Source organism: Momordica charantia (genome assembly GCF_013281855.1).
Source record: "Momordica charantia cultivar OHB3-1 chromosome 8 unlocalized genomic scaffold, Mcharantia_2.0 BLBB01000008.1, whole genome shotgun sequence".
NCBI lineage: Eukaryota > Viridiplantae > Streptophyta > Magnoliopsida > Cucurbitales > Cucurbitaceae > Momordica > Momordica charantia.
The window spans coordinates 9,613,428-9,634,761 of NW_028275166.1; the positions used below are offsets into that span (position 1 = coordinate 9,613,428).

Consider the following 21,334-nt stretch of genomic DNA (forward strand, 5'->3'; position numbering starts at 1 on the left):
AAAACTTTCTCAAGTACCTCAAGTCTTGTCGTTCTCTCCTATGTCGCTTTCTTCTATCTGCTCGTGTCGACTAAGTGACTTCTCCTTGCCAAGCACAAATTTTTGGAAATCGGGTCGGCTTTCCAAGCAGTTCCTGTACTACGTGCTGCTGACTTTTGCTGTTGTGTAATTATTGGATCTGATCAGTGGAAGAGACCTCATTAGTAGAAGATGCCTGGTCGGCAGAATTGGTCTGATCAGTAGAATAAGCCTGGTCGATGGAAGACACCTGGTCGACAATAGAGACCTGGTTGGCAGAAGGCATCGGTCGGTTAAGACTTACTCGGCCGAGACCTAGTCATGTCGTGGACCTGGTCATGCCTTGGATCTGGTCGTGCCCTAGAGTCTGGTCTATGACAGTTATACAGTTCGCTTGTCAGGTCTTTACAGTAGCTTTGTCCTTCCACGGACCTCGGACGGGCGTAGGTTGCCTTTTCTTTTGTTGCTCGAATTTTCCAAAAGGAAGGTTGTGTTCTTAACACACTCCCTTGACTTTTCACAACAACCAATGTATCTTTTGGATGCCTTAGAACTTCATCAAGTTGCTTTCTCCATTATGAGATTTGTTGATCGTTTCTCCTGGAACCTATTTTAGAATCCATTGATTTGCCTCATCCAGGATCTGTCTTGAAACTTGTCGATTTGCTTGCTCTGGGTCCTGCCCCAGAGCTTGTAGACTTGCTTTGCCCTAGACCTCATCGGGTTTGAGCAGTCCTTCCCTTCTTCTTTTTCTGATGGGTTAGACTTATCTTATCCAGGATCTGTCCTGAAATTTGTTGATTCGTTCGTTCTAGGTCCTGCCCCAGAACTTGTTGATTTGCTTTTCCCTCGACTATCTTAGGAAAGGGTAGCCCTCATAGTCTATGTCGATTTGTTTAACCCAAGATCTCTTCAGATCCGAGGTGTTCTGGGTTAATTTGTTGCTCTTTTGATGTTTAAACGGATAGATTCCACCTCCTCAGATGGTTCTCCCCTACTGAGGGTGGTCGGATTTAGTCTATGAACAGGGCTCATATTTGCTTCCCTCGAGTGGTCGGCAGTCTCGTTTGGGCTTTTCCTTTCAAAACAGTGTCGTTCTACTAGAGGTTGCGTCGACTTGCTCCATGTTACCCTCCTCAGATTAGGATTTCGTCTCGGCTCCCTCATTGGATTAGGATTTTGCATCGACTAAGTTTGCTCGAACTGCATAGTTCCCACAGACGGCGCCAATTGTTAATGCATGGATTATGCTCTCCTGGTTCCTCTCGAGGTTCGCACCAAACTTGATTATTAGGGACTCGAAGACTTGCAAAACCGAACAAGGTTAGACCGGTGTAACATTTGTCACACGGTCTCCGATGCCTAAGTTAGCAAGGGGGAGCAGTAGAGTAATAAAATTCAATGGTCGAATTCAGCTTACCTTAAGGTTAGGCTATATGGCCTATTTATAATCGCTTGGAAGGTTTCCAGAACCTTCTAAATGAGTCCTAGATGATTGTTGTGAAGGCCGAATGATTCGTAGACAATAGAAGAGAGAGAATGTCGGGTTCGGTATCGAGTAGGGGTATTCGATCAGTTGACATTGGAACCGGGCGGAAGAGATCGGGTCGCGCTTTAACCCGAAGGCTGCGACAAGAAGCCGGAGACTCGCCACCGAGGCAGGTCGGCCTTCAAAAATGGGCCGGCCCCTTCGTTATGTGCCGACCCCCTTCGTCGATGATGTCGGGCTTCTAGCTATCTCACGGTCCGACCTCTCGTCTCGCTTGGGTTGTTTTTGCTCCCTATAGCCGTTTGGAGAGTTCTAGACCCTTTTAGGTGAGTCCTAGATAACCATCGTAAGACCCAAAGCATTGTGGGTAATACAAGAGGGAAGATGCCGGATTCGGCTCGGCTCGGTTTGGCTGACCATCTCGTTGATTCTTTTATGTTCCCTTGGTTGGTTTGTTTGTGGTTTTCCTTTGTATAACATAGATAAAAGAACTTTTAGAAATGACTAAAATATGAAAAGTCTTGTCGAAGCGAGCATAGCTCAGCGGTAATTGACATACATCTCCAACCAAGAGGTTGTGAGTTCGATCTCCCACCCCCACATGTTGTACTAAAAAAATATATATATGAAAAGTCCTATCAATCAAGAAAATTCAAGAGTAATTATCTAATTATGTAATTTAAATAAAGGTTTAAAATATCGATGTTGATGGAAATGTGAAGATCTCAATTTAATTATGCCATAATTGATTTTTTTGTGGGTTAAATTAATATTTATAATCACATTTATATTTATGGGTAAAAAAAATGAAAGGTAGAAATAGAAACAAAAAATAAAACTAATATCTAGGAGCAGTTGCAAATATGACAAAAAAATTTTAGTAAAATTAGCAAAATAGCAACCACATTTAGTTTTTTTTTTTTTTTAAATATAGCACTTTTTTTTTAACGAAAGACGGAGGTCCAATTTTAAAATGACAACTTTACCAAAATGAGATATATATGTAATATGTCTAACTACTTATATATGTATGTGATATACATATGATATACTAATGATACGAGTGTCTGATATACAATATGTATGTGATATATATATGATATACTACTGATATGTGTTTATATGCAATATATATGTGATATTTATCTAATATATTACTGATGTACTAATGATATAAGTGAAAATTTATTTTGAAATACATAAAAGATTTTTGTTATTGATTGCAATTTCCCGTACAATTAATATAAATAATAAATAAAATTAATATTTTACATAAATAAAATTAAAACAAAAGCTAAAACATGCTGCTTTAATAAAGGAATCTGTAAGCTTCAACTGCCACAAAAAATAATATAATGATATGGACGAATTTTCAACCTTTGATGATCTAGCAAAACTCGAATACGACGTTGTACCCAAAAAAAGAAAAAAGAAAAGCCATAAATAATGGTCGTAAAAGGATATTGTCCAAGATTAACCAAAGCTTCCAAACCAGACCCATAATGAACTTTCAACTGCCAAATACGCCTCTCAACAATAGGAGGGGTTGGAAGGAATAATCCATATTTATTATAAACCATTGTTAGGTCTCTTTTCATTTCAACGTGAGATCCTTAACAGGCTAGGAGGCAAAAATAAAATTTTTAGGGATGGATTAAAGTTAGGTTAAAAGTTGTGTCGCTTTTGATGTCGGGACATTAAAATTAGACTTACCATGTCGGGCTTGGCCCGACATTAAAACTTCATCAGTGTTTTTCTATCCGTCATTGTTTCCTCCGTGTTTTTGTTTGTCCGTCATTAAAATCCATATTTATTGTAGTCGAAGAATCTAATAGCGGGGCTCGTGTAACCATATTACATATGTTCGTGCAGCAATCAAGTCATATTTGGGATATTGCAGTGACCATTAGCAAATTTGTAAAACTCTTCCACCCTTCCCTTGCATATGTCCATAATTAGTCTTTACTTTATCACAACTTTTAGCATCTCCGAGTGCCTTTAACCAAAGTGGTACAAGAGTTTCTACTCCCTTTGGTTCTAAATAAATATTCAAGTAGAAGAATTTGGTGCTACAAAACTTTATGCCTAATTCTAAATTCTCAGAAAAAGAAATAAATGAGGTGACGAAACTCCAACAAGAAAAAAATACAAATGAATACAACTTATATATCCAATAGCTCAATCAAAGTTTAACAATTACCAACTCATTAATGTCATGTCACTATACGTTAGTTATATTAAACGGTAAACTGTAGGCATATTTTAGAATTATTTTTTAAAAGTTGGAGACCAAACTGTCACTTTTTAAAACTTAGAACTAACTTTAACAATTTTAATATACTAATATACATTTTTAAGGTTTTTATTTTGAACAATTGTATTATATTTATGAAAATCATAATGTACCATTTATTAAAATGAAATATCTACTTACTTATGATTTTGTGTATTTAATTATTTTATACTTGTTTTGTAAATCTTTTTTAGTCCTTTGATATTTTTAATTTTTATATATTTGATATTTAACATGTTGTACACTTATACCTCTATTGTGATACAAAATATTGGCTTTGCACATCTAAAATATACTTTATATTATTTTGAAATAAATTCTTTTAATAATATACTATTTTTTTTCAATAGTATTAATCTTTTAATACTATTGAAATCTTAAATTTGTTGTATCTTAGACTTGAAATCTTAAATTTGCTTATTTGTTTTAGTATTGTTGAGGAGCTGTGAATTGTTATTTATATTCTATTTTATGCTTTCATGTGTTAAAAGAGTTTTTTTTTTGTTTATATGTTGACTTTCTATTTACTGTACTTAATAGTTTTTTTTTTTAATTTTCTTATTGTGTATAATTTATGTTAATTTTATATAGCACTTGAAACAATAATTTATTTGTCATCAAGTATGATTATATATATATTAAATCACCTGCAGAAACAAACTTCAAATATATAATTTAATTTATCATTCAGATAAATCAGTAATAGAAATGAAACCTATAATAGGGCATAATTGAACTTGAATAATCTTATTTTAGTTCATTATTTAGGTTAACCAGTTCGTAGGTATTTTATTTTATAATTATTTGATTAGTATTTGATATTTATTTTATACATGTTTTTATTTTGTTTGATATTTTGTATTTTAATGATATATATCACTTGTATTTAATATGTTTTATCTTTATTTGTAATAATCATATAATATATAGTTTATGTATTTATTTGCAAATAAATTCTTTTAATAATATAATAAGATTTGTTTTAAGGAATATTATTAATTTTCATGTATGGATAAAACCTCAAATTTGCGAACTTTTGATGGCTTGTGAATTTTTATTTATTTAATTTTCATTTATTAGAGTTCTTTTTATTATTATTACTTTTTATATATTGTCAAAGCTATATATATTGGACCATGAGCTTTTTTTTTTAAAAGTTTTTTTAAATAACTATTCTTGAATGGCCAGTTTTTATAAACAAATTATTGATTCATACACTGTTGTTGCCTTGTTGGTAGTAAATATGTTTTCTACTTTTGTTATGATTTATTCTTACAAATTTTTTACTCGTGTTAATTTAATTGATGCATTGAAATTTATTTTAATTATTATTTTAAATGTTAATATTCATTTTGAGTGTTTTTATTATTATGAACACATCTACTTATTATTGTTTTTTTTTTGAGAATCTATTTATTATTGTTATTACTATTTTAATGTAAAATTGAAATACTCATTTCTAAATCAAAGCATAAAAGTTTGTAAAACCCAGATAGACGTCGACTTAAAAAGGCCAAAATACTCACCATCGTGACCCCATTGAAAATTATACCTAATATTTCACAAATATCAATTCTTTTAAATATTTACAAATCTAAATTTTGATATTTGAATTAAGATTTTTTAACTTCCCTCATTTAATTACGTTTTTACATTTATATATAAATTTTAAATATTTTTCTTTCTTTCACGAGCTGATGTCATTTAATACTATACTAATATTTTTATTAAATGTTAAATCTTGTAATTTAATTATCATTGTTTTGTATTTTAATTACCTAAATTCAATATTGTTTCTAAATTTCAGTAAAGACTCACGAAGTCTATTTTCACGTACCATTTCTTAATTTTACTTTGGCAACATTTTTGGTTCAAGCTCCATATTCATGATGCCGTTTTCCTTCCCTTTTTCAATAAATTCGGCAACATTTTTGATCTATTCAAGGAACCTTTTCTAATTTTCCGACCATCCATCACTTTTTTGGGGTCTCGTTAATTTTTCAGGCGCATTGTTAGTTAGGTTATATAATATATATATACATTGAATTTATTAAGGATCTCAAGATAAGGAAATCTAACAAAGGTTTATAATATATGGAGTTACTCCTCTCGTTATCAATTAATTTTGAGATAGAACCCCATTAATATTAATATGGTATTAGAGCTCAACACAATCAAATGAGCGTCCGATCAAAATATGAGATCCGACTAATATTGATGAACCTAAAAGTGAAATAATTCCATTTTCCAACGAACATTATATATTAATTTATAAAATTGGAAGTTTAGGTGTCAATTTTTTTAAAGATTGAAGGGTTTAATTTTTACACTTAAAACTTAAAACTTTATGAGTGCAATCTATCACTTGTAAAAGTTTAAGGATCCATTTCTGGAAGTTCAAATGTTCAATTATAACAATCATAGTACATTCAAGGTGATTTTGTGAAATTTATCTTTTTTTAATCATGTTTAATTATTTCCTTTTCTAATTCATTTACCTTTATTTAAACCAAACTTATCTATGAATACCATAGCCATAGCACGAACTTAGGACCCTGGAGATTGAAAAGGATCTAGTGGCTATTGCACCACAACAATATATTAAAATATAAATTGAAAATACGTCAATTGGCAAGCCACCACCTTTTCGAAAATTTTGCCACATCATTCGATGGAAATCTCTTCAATAGATGATTTCATAATTACAATATTTTCAAAATTAGTTTAAGAAAAACTATTCTTCCATAATTTCTTATTTTAACATTTTTTTTTAAACTCATCCTGTTAGGTAGACAGTGAACTAATGGATTTTTGTTTCACTATAAATATAGGTCCTGAAAGAGCAGTTCTAACATGTAAATTTCCATCATTGCATATATACCATCCCGCAGAATGCAAACTAGAATTCCCACAATCATATATTACATCTTTTTCCAAAGAGAATAAAAGGTCTTATTGCAGGACCTCTAAAATAATCAATTACAATGGCTAGACTTTCGGAAGAAAATTCTCCGACCTAAGTGGATTAAAATTTAAAACACTACAATGTTAAATACTTCATTACATGTTTCAAGAAGGAAAAAAAGAGAAAAAAAAAAACTTGTACAAGTCAACTTTTTAACCCGGATTTCACAAGTCAAAAAATAGAAGCAGGATCACCTCTTTCCATAACCAACATGCCGCTTTAATCCTCCAATCTTCGCAAAGTAGTTTTTAGCTTCTGAAAGGCTTTCCTTACCAAGGACTAATGAGTTCCTTTTTCATCTTTTCATCCCCAGAAAGTACGAGTAACCCAAGCTTATACGGCTATCGCACGACCACCAAGCAGCATGGAAGTAATTACTATATCATCTCCAATAGCCACAAAAAATCTGACCTGAGCTTGGAAGGAAAAAAGAATCAATTATATGGACAAAATTTTAACATTTGATGATCTAACAAAACTGGAACACGGCGCTGTACCCAAAAAAAAGGGAAAAAAGCCATAGATAATGGTCATAAGTTATGTAGGATATTGCCAAGATTGACCAATGCTTCCAAACCAGCCACATATTGAACTTTCAACTGCCAAATACACTGTTCAACAACAGAAGGAGCATTAGCAGAAGAGTCTAAGAGCGGGGGCTCCTGTAATGATATTATAATATGTCATGTAGCAATCAGGTCACATTTGGGATATTGCGGTGACCATCAGCAAATTCGCGAACTAGACGCTTCAGAACTCTTCCACCCTTCCCTTGCATATGTCCATAATTATTCTTTAATTCATCACAGCTTTTACTGTCAAGGTAGTCAGAGGCTGCATCTCCAAGGGCTTTTAACCATAGTGGTACAAGGGTTTCTACTTCCCCTGGTTTTAAATATTCAAGCGGAAGAGCCTGTACCTAGAAGAACTCGATGTCTTTAATAATCAAAATTCTAAGTTCCAACAAAAATAAAATAAGCAAAAGAAAAAGTCATATTTGGTTAGAAATATTAAATTGTGTGCTGATTTCAATTTTAATTGATAGAATAGCAGCCATGAGTTTGCAAAACTGAATTAGTTATAAAGATGTCGATCATCCTATTCTCAGTGTCCTTTCTCTTTCTTGTTGGTGGCAGATTTTCAGTATTTTATAGGTGCAGATGCTTTTACTGATAAATGATAACGACTTTGTAATCTGTTCTAGTGAACTATTATTCCAGCCAGATGACAAGGAGAAATTCTTTAACCCAAGGCTACTCTTTCAAAAATTTGGAAAGAAAGTTCCAAACTTTTTGGAATAGTAGGATCTTATTCATTCTATGGCTTCTAGTTTGAGTACTATTTGCTAAATTCTTTTTGTAACTATTTTCCATCTTTGTAAAACTCGACAAAGTAGTACCTATAGAACAGATCATGTTCAAGTAAGGTTGTGTAACTATTCTCAGTCTTTAATAGGTGCTAATATGAGAGTTCTTTTCATTCTACCATGAAACGTTTTTTCGTATCCCAAAAATTTTAATAACACTCATGAAACCGGTAATGAAGTAATACATAGACAAGGTGCATATAAATTAGCATTAATCTGACAATCTTAATACAACATGCACATGCATTTGGGCATTGGCATATCATAGAGTATTTATGAAACATGGTCACATTTACAATGAATCTTGATAGCAATGAAAGTAGAGATTCAAAAGTCAACAGAAGTTGAATTTCCTAATAGCTCATTTATCTTGCATTCATATGGAATATGTAATAAAACTGGAAGGACCAAGTCGACCTATGTTCTGGAAGTAAAACAAAGTGCCTGCATATTAGTTAGTCATTCGAGCTTCAGTAGTACAGCTCGACTTGACCTACTCCTACTGTAAAGAAATCTTGACATCATGGCAGTCCTTACACTAGGAAGAGTGATTTACCAATTACCATTATAGAAAATATACAAATGCTTGGCTGGAGAGAGTTTCATTTAATAATTAGTTTTCTCAAAATGTAGCTACTGTCTCTTGTTTAAACATCTAGTTTGGTCCTCTGAACCTTTGGTTCTTTTCTTTATCAAATCTTTATTTGGTTGGTTATGCTCTCCTCTCCTCAGGTTATAGTCCATATATATATTCTCAGAAAGTTATTAAAAATTATATTCATAAGAAGGTAAAATTTAGGAGAACCAACACAATGATGTTATTCAAATATTTTGTCCCAAATATCTTTTTGTACTGAGGCCTCAATAGAGTGTTCCATAAAATTAGGGGAGTGAAGATATGAATTCTGTCCTTTACTAGGTTGCTTTGACAAATATCCTTGAAGGATTTTTTGGCTTGTAACTTTCTACCTCTTGATTGTTTAAGTAAATTCTTCATATACATTGTGTGATAGAGGTTGGTTTCTTTGACAAGGCTTTCTTTTGGTCACCTTTGAGAACATTTAGTTCGAAAGGAATAAGAAGATTTCTGACAGTGTAGAGAGTGATTAAGAAGATTTTTGGGCTATTATTCATTTTGTTTAAAATAAGAAACTCAATTTGATCGAGAGAGGAGATATACTGACCTCTAGCTGGTTAGTAAAATCGAGAGAGGGTAATTACAAAAATATCCAGATTTAAGAGCCCAAAACAAGACATAAAGAAGACATTATCATTAAACAAATGATCACGTCTTCTCATCATAAGACTCTTTGATATGTATCTTATTTAGTAGCAAAGGATTCTCCAAATGAAGATTACAACCTACCAAACTAGAGGCCCTATTAAACATGAATCACCCACGAACCCAAAAGCTTAAGTTGATGGGTTGAGATAAATTTAATCACTTATAGGATATCCAACATGCCTATTCAAAAGGGGTGTAAATAAATTTAATCATTTATAGGATATCCAACATGCCAATTCAAAAGGGCTTTAATCTCACCTTGGTCTCTCCGCACACTCTTCTTCACTTGCACAAAACAGCCCTATTGTTATCCTTATCCCAAAACAAGTTACAAGTGACTTACTAATCACCTAACACAGCTATCAATCAAAGTCAAATGACTATCCTAGAGAAGTAACATGAGAGGTATTTCCCTTCTGCCCTTCCTAAGAGTAAACTACTATGCAGAGTCAATATTTGAGAGAAAGAGAGAGAACCGCTGATAGTAGCCAGCCATGCAAAGATTCCCAGCGGAGGACAGCTTTCAAATCCGTTCTTTCACTGATACTGCAAATTGCTGCCAATTGTTGCAGAATAGTTGCACACTTGTGAACCTGATAAAGACACCATGTGTAAACTTGATGGCACGCCTTGAAAATATTATATTAGACAATAAACAATTTCTCTCACATGAGAAATTTACGAAAAAGGTGATAAAAGAAGGACAAAAAAATTACAATAGGCCTCCAGTTGGTGCCTATGGAACATAAAGAGCAGTTATAAAAATGTTTTACTATCCGATTCCAAGAGGTACAGGATGAAATAGAAACTAAAAGATCCCATTATTGAAGATTTTTCTCTTTCTTCAATTCATAACTCCTAGGAAACAACATAAAATACATTATTATACACACAAAAGGTCATCCTCATTTACGATAAGGCCCCCAATTATGTAGAATAAAGAAGACGACGACGACGACAATCACAAAGAGGAACAGCCCATACGAATCATTGACATTATGCACCAAAATATTGACTATTTCAAGTACTCATATCTCAGGGGAATTACGTCCATATGAGATATCAGACTTCCAAGCTTCTTTTGAAAATGCTAAACTACGTATTCCATTTCTACAAATATATGAAATATCAGGCACCAACAGTTCTTTTGAAATGTCAAACTACGCATGCAAGGTACATATGCGTATTTTGTTTTTACCATAAAAGAAGGTTACTTGCACGCCAAAAAAAAAAAAAAAAAGAAAGAATTTGGACATACATTCATGCATATACATTTAAATAGAAGCTTACCCGTGACATTGCTGAAACACCAAGCAAAGCATATAGAATGTTTGATACAAGCCCCTCGCCGCTGTGGGATATAACTCGAATAACCATAGAATCAAATGGTCCCTCAGAAATTGTACTCGCTAACTCTAACATTGATGCTAGACTAACATCCAAGAAACCTAAAAATTCATAACAATAGAGGTAACAAGACTCAAACTATTTATGAACAAGTGAATAATGGCAATGAAAATCAAGCAAACAAGAGGAAAGAGTCAGGTAGGATGGCTTTCAGGTAACATGTACTTTAGCGTAAGTTTCAATTACCTGTTTCTTTTCTGCTAGTTAGTTCATTTGTTTAGTTTGCTTTTATTTATTTATTTGGGGTAAAATGAGGCTTTGCGTAAAGATAGCAGCACGAGAAGGCAACCAAAAAAGATGCGGCAGAACAAACCAGTGTTTTCAAGGCACAAGGTGCACTTCAAGGCAACGAGCCTCCTTATCGCCTTAAGGCGAGAGGTGACAAAAAGGCGTCGACTGAGTGAAGTGAGGTGCACTTAATAAAATAATAAATAAATATTATATATAGCAAGTATATATATATTTTTTTAACAAGAAACGAACTTTTCATTCATAAATGAAAAGGAACAAAAATTGTTCAAAGATACATACCCCAAAGGGGTGAAATGAAGGGGGATGAAGAAGGAAGAAAATAAAATCATGCTAGGAGAATAATTTGCAAAGAGATTGGAGAGAGCACACCATTGTGAGGCTTTGAACTTAGCTATATTGAAGCATTTTAAAGCTGAGCGGCTTTTCTCTTCGAAAGTCCTTTGATTTCGCTCAAACCATAACTCGAATAAAAGCTTATAGCAATTTTATGTATTAAAATTACTCTTAGATGAAAATATTTATAAATCTATTTAAAGGGCAAACAAATTTTAACTTAAATAATTAAGTAAAATAAAAAATATAAATTTAAAAAGATATTAATAACATTAGTGGTTAAATAGAATACTAAAATTAAATAAAATTTAAATCATAAATTAACTTAAATAAAAGAATTTATTTCCCTCTTGCTTTTTTTGCCGGATCGCAAAGTAATTGCATGCAATTAGTGCCTTGAAAGCCTAAAAGGGAATAGGAAAAGACTCCACCAAACATCAAATACCAAAATCTTTTTAATTTTTCTTCTACTTCTTCCTCGTTTACGATTATTCTTCTTCTTCTACTTCTTCTTTTCCAAGCACAACCCGTTCATAGGTGAGTGAGACTAAATCGTTTAGTTGTCTACAAAGAAAGGAGATGGCTTCATAATCGTGCAGCGACTAAGCAAAGGCAGTGGCAGTGGCAGCAGTGAAGGATGAAGCAGCAGTGGCGAAGGAGGAAGGTTTTCGGGTGTGGGTTTTCATCTTTTTAGGGGTTCTTCTGTGAGTTTTTAACATTATAACAAAAAAGAAAAAACAAGAGTCGCCTTGCTTCGAAGAGGCGCTCGCCTCACCTTATGGCAATGGCGCCAAGGCGTGGCAATGGCGCCAAGGCGCACAAAGGCAAGCGCCCGATTGAAGGCGCTCGCCTCGACGCCGTTTAAGGCACGCCTAGGCCAAAATGCCCCACCCCTCGTATTAGGCGAGCGCCTGGGCGCGCCTTGAAAACATTGGAGCAAACTAGCCTGGTTGTTTTTATGTTAACATGGTTTTTCTCTAAATGGGTTTTCCTTTGTAGTAGAAAGCTATTACATAAAATACCATTTGGTTTACCTTCTTCTTCTTCCCCATTGACCCGTTGGTTTACCTCTTTGACCCCTTGGTTTACCTCTCTTTGAAAGATTAAAATTCCAAAGAAGATTAAGTTCTTTAGGTGGCAAGTTGCCATGGCAAGTCTTACTTGGGAAAGTCAATACCTTGGATCGTATCTAGAGGATGTCTTCCTTTTGAATGGGCCCACAGCGGTGTGTTCTCTGTAGGAGTGCCTTAGAAGACCTCGAGCATTTGTTGTGGACTTGTCAGTTTGCGCAGGATTTATGGTTTCGTTTCTTTACGTGTTTTGGGATGACCTAGGTCTTGCTAGAGATTGCAGGGGGATGATGGAAAAGGTGCTGTTATACCCTCCTTTTCGTGACATGGGTCGTTTTTTGTGGCATGCTTGTTTTTTTGACTACTTTATGGGGTATTTGGCTAGAGAGGAATCGTAAATTGTTTAGGGGGTGGAGAAATCAGTGGACTATGTGCGGGATCTTATTAGATTTAATACTTCGTTAAGGGACTCGGTTTCTAAGTCATTTTGTAATTACTCGTTAGGCCTCATTCTTTTGGATTGAAGTGCTTTTCTTTAAGGGGCTTCCTCTCTCAGGGCTATATTTTTGTAGGCCCGTTTTGTTTTTCTTGTATCTCTTTTCATTTTTCTCAATGAAAGTGTTGTTTCTCATTAAAAAAAAGAAAAGAAAAGAAAAGAAAAGAAACATAATAATTTATGAAATTTGGCTCATTTCTCTTTAGCTCTCCATCATTCAGTACCATAGCAGCAACCTAGCCTTGAATAATGGTTGCCTATTCAGATTTGATGAAAAAATCCCTGTGCACGATGATCACACAAACGGTCTTCCTGATATTTTGTTCAGTATGAAGCATCACAGAGAGTGGGCCCAGGCTTTGCATATCCAATAGATTGACGAATGGCTTTCTCTAGGTCATGGGATATCTACAATAGATTTGCATCTTATAAAATCCTTTACCGAAGGGAGAACTTCTAGTCTAAGAGTTCAAACACTTCAAGATATGGACCAATAACCTATGAGTTCAAAGGAGCATGAGGCTTGGGATTTTGCTTTCTTATCTTAGGAAATGACTTTAGCTTCGTATCTGAGCTAGAAAATCTATTCATCGAACTGAATCAACCTCTTAACAAGCTTGAGTACCAACCAGACTCCTAGAGAAACGATGAATATTGAAAGTGCATGAGTGTTATTTCTTGGATTGGATCGAAAAGAAGGGTGGGAGCAAAACAAGAGGCCCATGCATCCACGTGCCTCGACACATGGTGGCATCAGAGAAGATAACATGTGAGGCTCACATGGAGCTTCAACAAGTGAATGATAATGGTATTAAATTATATTTGTTAAACTATAATACACCGTTATTTTCTTTTAATTTCTTGCTGCATTTAGGTTCCAATAGATAAGGGTTTCCTTGTTCTAATAGGTAAGGTTTCCCTATTCTAATAGGCAAAGATTTCTTTTTCCTTTTTTGATTCTTCTCGGTAGTTGCTATTTAGTATACATTATACCAATTCTTTGAAAGTAAGAATTATTTTTTCTAATCTATTATTATTGCTTTATTAATAAGAAAATCCACCAATAATAACACTCCTTGATAGCCAAAACCGAGAAGCAAAGAAGTTGTTAATAGGATACACGAGGAGACATTTCAGATTCCAAAGAGAGCAACAACTTTAAATGAGAGCATTCAGCCATAAGAAAAAAGAAAATGCACCAAAAAGATCCTTCGAAATAAAAACCCCAACCCCAACCAATGTGAAAAGGGCATCTTTGAAGGCTTTGTTGTTGGAAGTAATCATGTTCCCATCTCTCATCTACAATTTGCGGATGATATATTGCTGTTTTGTAAAGATGATGATGAAATGTTGGAAAGCCATTTTGCAACAATTAAGGCTTTTGAATGGCTATCTGGAAAGGTGAATTGGACAAATCTTCACTTAGTGGTATCAATATCGACCGTCAAAAGGTTGAATTAACAGCTCACAAATAGAATTGTAAGTTTGAATCTTTGCCCATTATGTATTTGGGGCTGCCTTTGGGTGGAAATCCAAAGTTTGATGTCTTTTGACGCCCAATCAAAGAAAAATTTCTTGATTGATGGAAGAGAGATCATTTGTCTAGAGAAGGAAGGTCGACTTTGTCATTCTGTCAGGGAGCATCCCTCTGTATTACCTCTCACTTTTTAAACTTCGTATGCATACAAGCAAATTGAGAGGAGTATGAGAACCTTCTTTTGGGGAGATAGTTCCCGTGGTTCTTTGAAGCACCTAGTTCGTTGGGATGTTTCTTGCAAAGTGGGGATGGCGGTTTAGTATGGAAATTAATGCTTTGTGGCGTTCAGTAATTGCAAGTTTTTATGGAACTGACGGCTTTGGGTGACACACTCTGGAAATAAAGAGTGGAGGGTGTCACAGTACATGGTTCAACATTCAAAAGCAATGGAACCTAGTGAAGCATTTCTCATCTTACAAGGTTAAAAATGGGTGACGTATCTTATTTTGGCATTCGCCCTTAAAGGTTAGGTTTCCTTCCTTATTTCGAGTGTCTTCAAACTCTCTCATCTCGGTGCATGTATGGGATGTTTCCTCATCTTCCTGGAGGTTAGAGTTTAGAAAACTACTTAAAGATGATGAAATAGCTGAATATGTTGATTTGTTATGAATTTAGAACTCTATTTCTTTACATGCTAGATGCTGCTGGGGTATTTTCTGTCCGTTCCCTTTGTAAACCGGAAGGCCTTTCTGTGGAATTACCCTCAGATTTTTACTCTAAGTTATGGAACCCATGCAGCCCCAAAAGGGTTAATGTTATTATATTGATACTGCTATATGGTAAGGTGAATACGGCAGAGGTGCTCCAGAAAAAGATGCCCACAAAGGCTCTCCATCCTTCATTTTGTGTTCTTTGTGAGAGAGCTGAAGAAAATCAGATGCACACCTTCTTTTTGTGCCCTTTTGCAGCTGGTTGTTGGGCTGTGTTGCTGCATTTATTTAATCTCTCTTGGGTTTTAGATAAGGACTCCTCAAAGTCGAATTTTCAGTTGATGTTTGGCTTCCGTATGCATCCTAAAGCAAGTCTTCTCTAGGTTAATGGCTCAAAAGCCCTCATTTCGGAATTATGGTTTGAGCGGAATAAGAGGAATTTTGAAGGACACAAGAGGCACCTGATGGAATGTTCCAAGTTCCAACATGGCCAAATTTAAAGCTTTCCCAATGGTGTGCTTTCCAATATCTTTGCAAATTACTCTCCTAGCATGATCTACTCTAATTGGGAAGCTTTTATGTTCCTTTTCATATATCAATAAAAAATTCGTTTCTTGTTAAAAAAAAAAGAGATAGATACTTCAGCACTTCTAATTTGCCTTTTTTTTTTTTTTTTTATAAGAAACAATAGGCGGGGATCAAAATGGCCCCCTAAAGAGCTAATACATTATAGCTTCCAATCTCGAGAGAGTAAAGCTATATTGTAATTACAAAAGAATCTCCTATTTGTGAGGCACCAAGTAAGAGCTCGGCTACTGCAACTCCACAACGCTTCTGCTTTCCCTTTTAAAGATCCCCCTTGAACAATTTCTAAGAGCCAATCATCTATCATTCGAGGTAAACATTGGTACAGCTCACATTCCTTCAATAAAAAGGACCACCCACTTGTTGCAAACTGGCAATGAAGGAAAATGTAGTTTATTGATTCTCCATTACTAAGACAAAGCGGGCATGCCGAGGGCGATAAAGCCCAATTCATCAGTTTTTTTGTAGTTTTTCGTGGGTGTTGATGCTTCTATAGGCCATGCTCCACAAGAACACCTTCACTTTCTTTGGGCAATTAAATTTCCAAATCCTTTTAATGAAGACTAGGTAATAAATCTCTTCTCACCACTTAAAGCCCATTCCACCTTGTCTTCACCATTCCCTAACGAAAAGAATTCAGGAGATCCACCAAATGGATCCAGCTTTGCACTTCTCGATCCAAGATACCTCTTCTGAAGCCTAGATTCCAATCTCCCTGTTCGCTGTCCCAGAAATCAGCCACCATGCATTCTTTCTTCATGGAGATATGGTACAAGTCAGGAAATTTAATTTCAAAAGGCATGTTCCCGAGCCAATTGTCCTTCCAAAACTTGATTCTACGCTCATTTTGGACCTTAAAAGAGAGAAAGCTCATGAAAGAATATCTCTGCTGCTCGATGGCCACCCAAGGTTTTCCTCTACTGCTTCCTTTGGGCGGGTGAGGCAGCCAACCATGATTCTCCATGCCATAAATGGTTGTAATCACTAGCTTCCACAGAGGATTGCCTTCTTGAGTGAAGTGCCACAGCCACTTTTGAAGGACATTGTTTTTTCTTTGAAACCACCCAGGCCTAAGCCACCATAATTTTTCGGTAATGAGACTTGATCCCAGCTCATCAAATGACGACGGGGTGGCATCCATTTCCATTCCAAAAAAAATTCCGAACAATCCTCCCCATCTCCAAAACCCCTTCCTTTTCTTCTTTCTTCTCTGGATACCAGGTCAAGATCCCTGGTTCGGCTTGGTCGAGGACACCATTACCTTGTTGCTCGCATCGTGATCGATGTAGATTCTTCCTCTCCAGAGCCCCGACCTTAAGGCTGCTGTCTCTCATGCCACTGCAGAATTGGGGGTTCGCAACAACTTTGACAAATTTCTGCAAGAGCTGGCAGATCATCCACTCTTCCCTGAAGCAAAGCAGGTTAACATTGAAAAGTTGCGTCAAGTGCCTAGGTTTATCCCCAGAGAGTGGCCACAATCCTTGCTTCACTTAAGTTCGGTATATTTGATGAGAACAATAGTCTAGCCAGCCTTAGCCAGTGATCCATACACTGTCGATCAATACATAGCTTCCTTTGTTTGGAGCTTTGAAGGTGGAGAAAGCATAGAGGGGCAAACTGTTAAGAACCGAAAGCACCATAGTGAGTCTCCCTCCTTTGGAAAGCATAAGGTTTCTCCAATTAGCTAACTTAGCCCTGAATTTGTCAACTATCTTCCCCCCAACGGCACTCCCAAGTAGTTATGGGCAAACACTCTGCCTTACACCCAAAAACCTCAGCTTGTTTTAACAACAGCCCTTTCTCAATATTAATCCCGACCAGCGAAGTCTTCTCCAAATATAAGGAAAGGCTCGCACCCTGAAGGAAAATCTGCAGAAAAGTCCACCATCTTTCTAGGTTATCTTCAACATTCTGACAAAAAATAATAGTGTCATCCGCATATTGCAGATGTGTGACCACAACATCATTGCTGCCAATCGAAGAGAGCCTCTTAAGAACCTTTTTTCACAACAGTAATGAATAGAGCAGCTTAGAGAATCACCAATAATGGTGAAAAGGAAAGGGGATAAAGGGTCTCCTTGCCTAATCCCTCTCTTTGCCAAAATTCTCCCTCTTGGCTTGCCATTAATCATCACCGACAAATTAACAGAGGAGAGACAGCCTTGCATCCATCTCCTCCATCTTTGGCCAAAACCATTTAACTCTAGAATAGCATCAAGGTGACCCCAATCGACCTTGTCTTGGAACACCTTTTCTGATTTCCATAAGACTCTCCAGCTTCTTTGTAAAGGTTGCATGCAAATTTACTTGGATATTCTCACCGAAATTTAACTTTTCAAAGGTAATAACTATTGCTGGCTTGGAAGAGGCTGAATAATTCTTTTAGACTTCTTAGAGTCTAGGGAGAATGATTTATCGTTTGGCCTACCTTTTAATGGCACTTGGCCAACATTTAAAGCATCAACAAGATCAAACCTACCCTTCTTAAGCCTATCATTTAATGTTGCGTTACCGACCACCATAAATGTATGAGCAGCATGGATGCCTTTCTCTTCTAAGTTAAAAGTAAAGTTTGAGACTCTTCAACTTCTAAACGAGCAACTTCGTCTTTCAGACATGCATCTCCATCTTCAAGCACCAATTTGATACGATTGATGTCCAAAATTGTTTGCTACGCATTAAATCTGATCACTACTTAAATTTAACATAAAAGAGACCAATTTTCTTCCATTTACCATTTCTATCCAGACCTTTACGAATCCTTCCATCTCCCATCTTTAAAAGAGCCTTGTCACCCATAAAACGGTTAGCTAGATAATCTACCTCAAAATTCTTCTTCAAAGCAATAGCAATCCCCTTCCAATTATCGTGCGCTTTAAGTCTAGAGATAACCATCAAAGAGTTCCAGTCTATTTCAACCACTTCCCTTTCTTTTTTGACCCCAGAAACTTAATGAACATCTTGTTTGATTGAAAAATTGATGCAGTCTTGTACAAGGAATTCTTGAAGAAAACTTAGAATAGCTTTACTAAAGAGATCAGCCCTATTTATAGAAGCTGTCTACTAACTGATACACGGTAAAACAAGTTACTGTGAAGTAACTTAGCAACTAACTAAAAGGCTACAACTTAACTTAGGAAAAGCGTACATAACAACTAACTACCACATCAAAAAGAATCTTCATCTTCAACTTCTTCTAATTTTTTAAAGATTTTCAAGAGTTCTTCAAGGTTGTATAATCAACCTTTTCCGAAGGATAGAAATAGCAGCCCCATCTTCAACTCATTTAATGCTTCTTGAAAATGTAAGTTGAAAATGTAAGTTGCATTATTCTGCCTTTTGCTTTTCTCCGTCTTTTCTTATTATTCTCTTCCATCAGAATCTTCTTCTATTCCATTCTTCCTCATCCATTTTGATTTTTCTTTTATCTTCTTCTTATTTCGACTCTGCTTCTTCTCTTTTATTCTTTTCTTTTCATTCCACGAAGAAGCTGCTGGCAAATGATGAAGGGGGAAGATGGCACAACATTTTAGCCTTTAGAGTTTTGCATTTGGCGTGTTAAAAACTTAAATCTCGTGGGTCTTTAAAACACTTCTAATTTATTTGTTCCAAAAAAAAAAAAAAAACTAGACGTTGATGATCAGGTGCTCGCAAAGCCTTATGGTGATGGTGCACCAAAGCGAGGAATAGCGCGCCAAGGCATGTGCCTGGTTGAAGGCGCTCGCCATGGCTACATTAAAGGCGTAGGAGGTCTTGAATACCTCGCCCCTGCCATAGATGCGCCTTGAAATCATTGGTTGTTAGTTTTGTTTTCTATCTTTTCCTTTATCCCTCTGGGGTTTGTATCTTCAACATTTTTCCTTATATGAAAAGATTTCCTTATATGAAAAGTTGTTTCTTTTTTTATTATTTTTTTAAAAACTAATATTCTTAACTACCAGGCTGAAAGAGAAGGAAAAAAATGCACAGCTCTTACAAGACAAGTATGACATTGCTGCTAATGCTGCCCCACGATGCATGGCTGTGCAACATATAGCAGCTTTCTGGAATGAAACCTCCAAAAGAGAACCAGATGCAGCTAATATTTCCTGCAATAGAGTACAGAAATCAAACAGCCATCAAATATTGCTTTCTCCTAAAGGATAAACGAAACCATACCTATAATATAAAGAAAACGAAAAGAGTAATAGAACTAAAAGAATAACCTTATGAGAGCATCGGATAAAGATTGATGCAAAATTTGTGTAAGCCTCCACTAGATCAGGTTCTTGGTCACATATATACGAGGAATTGATAGCAATTACAGATGCTGCATAAGTAAACCTTTCAAACGTGGTGATAAACAAATGCCCAAATTTTTCTTGATGACCATATTCTTCAACAATAACTGAAGCTGCAAATGACAATGTATTAAAAAGTTGATCAGTACAAATTCTACCTGTATGTTTCCACAAATTTAAGGAGTGGAGAGTTTCTCAATGAAATAGCTTAACGAAAAACAATTCATAACCAAGTCCCTGGAACGATCAAATCATAATCTTTCACAAACATTTACTAGAATTTTGGGAAGAAATATAATGGTTATATTTCTTATCATTGAATCAAATACAGGGTTTTCTTAGAAGAAAGACGGAAAAAGTAACACATAAATATGGAGCGCAAATTGCTGATCAATGAAACGCCAGAATCCAACTGGCAATTGACCTGCATGTGGAGGCCACGAGCTGATGACAACTTCTGCTACCGTTCTCACACGCCAAGACATGAGTGTGTGCACCAGTGGTATTTCCTCTGATCAACCAAGTTTTGCTCGTTGTGCCATCCTATTCTTATTGGTATAGATGTTTCAATCATACCTGTTCAGTTGTTGCTATCGAAGGTAAAAAGGCCCGAGTGTACTAAGGTTTTTGGATTCATATCTCAAACTTTGTCCCAGTTTTTAAGGTTATGGCTGTGAAAATATCAATAGTGTTGTCCGAGATGATTTTAGTGATGTGAAAAGTTACAGAACGTAAGTTGAATGGATCCAACTTGCAGCTACCATGCATGGAGAACAATTGTTTGTCATTAGTCATCAGAAGAGTTTGGCTGCATGACGCTTCTACAGATCAAGATGTTTTTTAAACAAGAAATGAACATGTCATGTTATAGTGCTTATATTATTATATTTTATATTATTGTAATTATTTTAGTTACTTGTCCTTTATCTTCCTTTTACATTCTTTACTTCAAGTCAACCTTGAATACTTGTCTATATATATCTTTTAGTGAATGAAATGGAGTTATATGATCCTCTCAATCCTTTAGTCTTTACACATTGACTAAGGAAAAGATACGAATAATTGTTCAAAAATATAAACTTCAAAAGGGGGTGAGAAAAAGGAAATAGAAAAACATGCAAGGGAAGGGATATAATTGCATCCCAGCTAATACAAATTACATTAAAAGAGTAATTATCAAAAAAATTAGATATAGAACACCATGAGAAAGCCTTGTGTTTTTCCGAGTCAAAACAAACCTGCCAACACCTAAGCTTGTCCTAAAAAATATTTTGATTGCGTTCAAACCAAATTTCTGAATAATTGATT

The 21,334-nt window shown here is 35.4% G+C and overlaps 1 protein-coding gene across 6 annotated transcripts in view; it reads right to left on the reverse strand.

The window, feature by feature from the left end:
* Positions 1 to 6,646: 6,646 nt before the first annotated feature.
* The window catches only part of LOC111016896 (ARM repeat superfamily protein), a 78,719-nt gene continuing 64,031 nt past the window's right edge, over positions 6,647 to 21,334 (reverse strand). For 4 of the 6 annotated variants that reach the window (XM_022292450.2, XM_088127305.1, XM_022292454.2 and 1 more), the window contains 5 exons: positions 19,952 to 20,139; positions 19,723 to 19,834; positions 10,707 to 10,864; positions 9,893 to 10,009; positions 6,647 to 7,684 (listed from right to left, as the gene is read on the reverse strand). In XM_022292450.2, the coding sequence (XP_022148142.1) occupies positions 7,460 to 7,684; positions 9,893 to 10,009; positions 10,707 to 10,864; positions 19,723 to 19,834; positions 19,952 to 20,139 (800 nt within the window). In that variant the 3' untranslated portion in view covers positions 6,647 to 7,459. The remainder of the gene's footprint in view (positions 7,685 to 9,892; positions 10,010 to 10,706; positions 10,865 to 19,722; positions 19,835 to 19,951; positions 20,140 to 21,334) is intronic. The other 2 variants (XR_002602229.2, XM_022292452.2) reach the window with 2 other exon arrangements.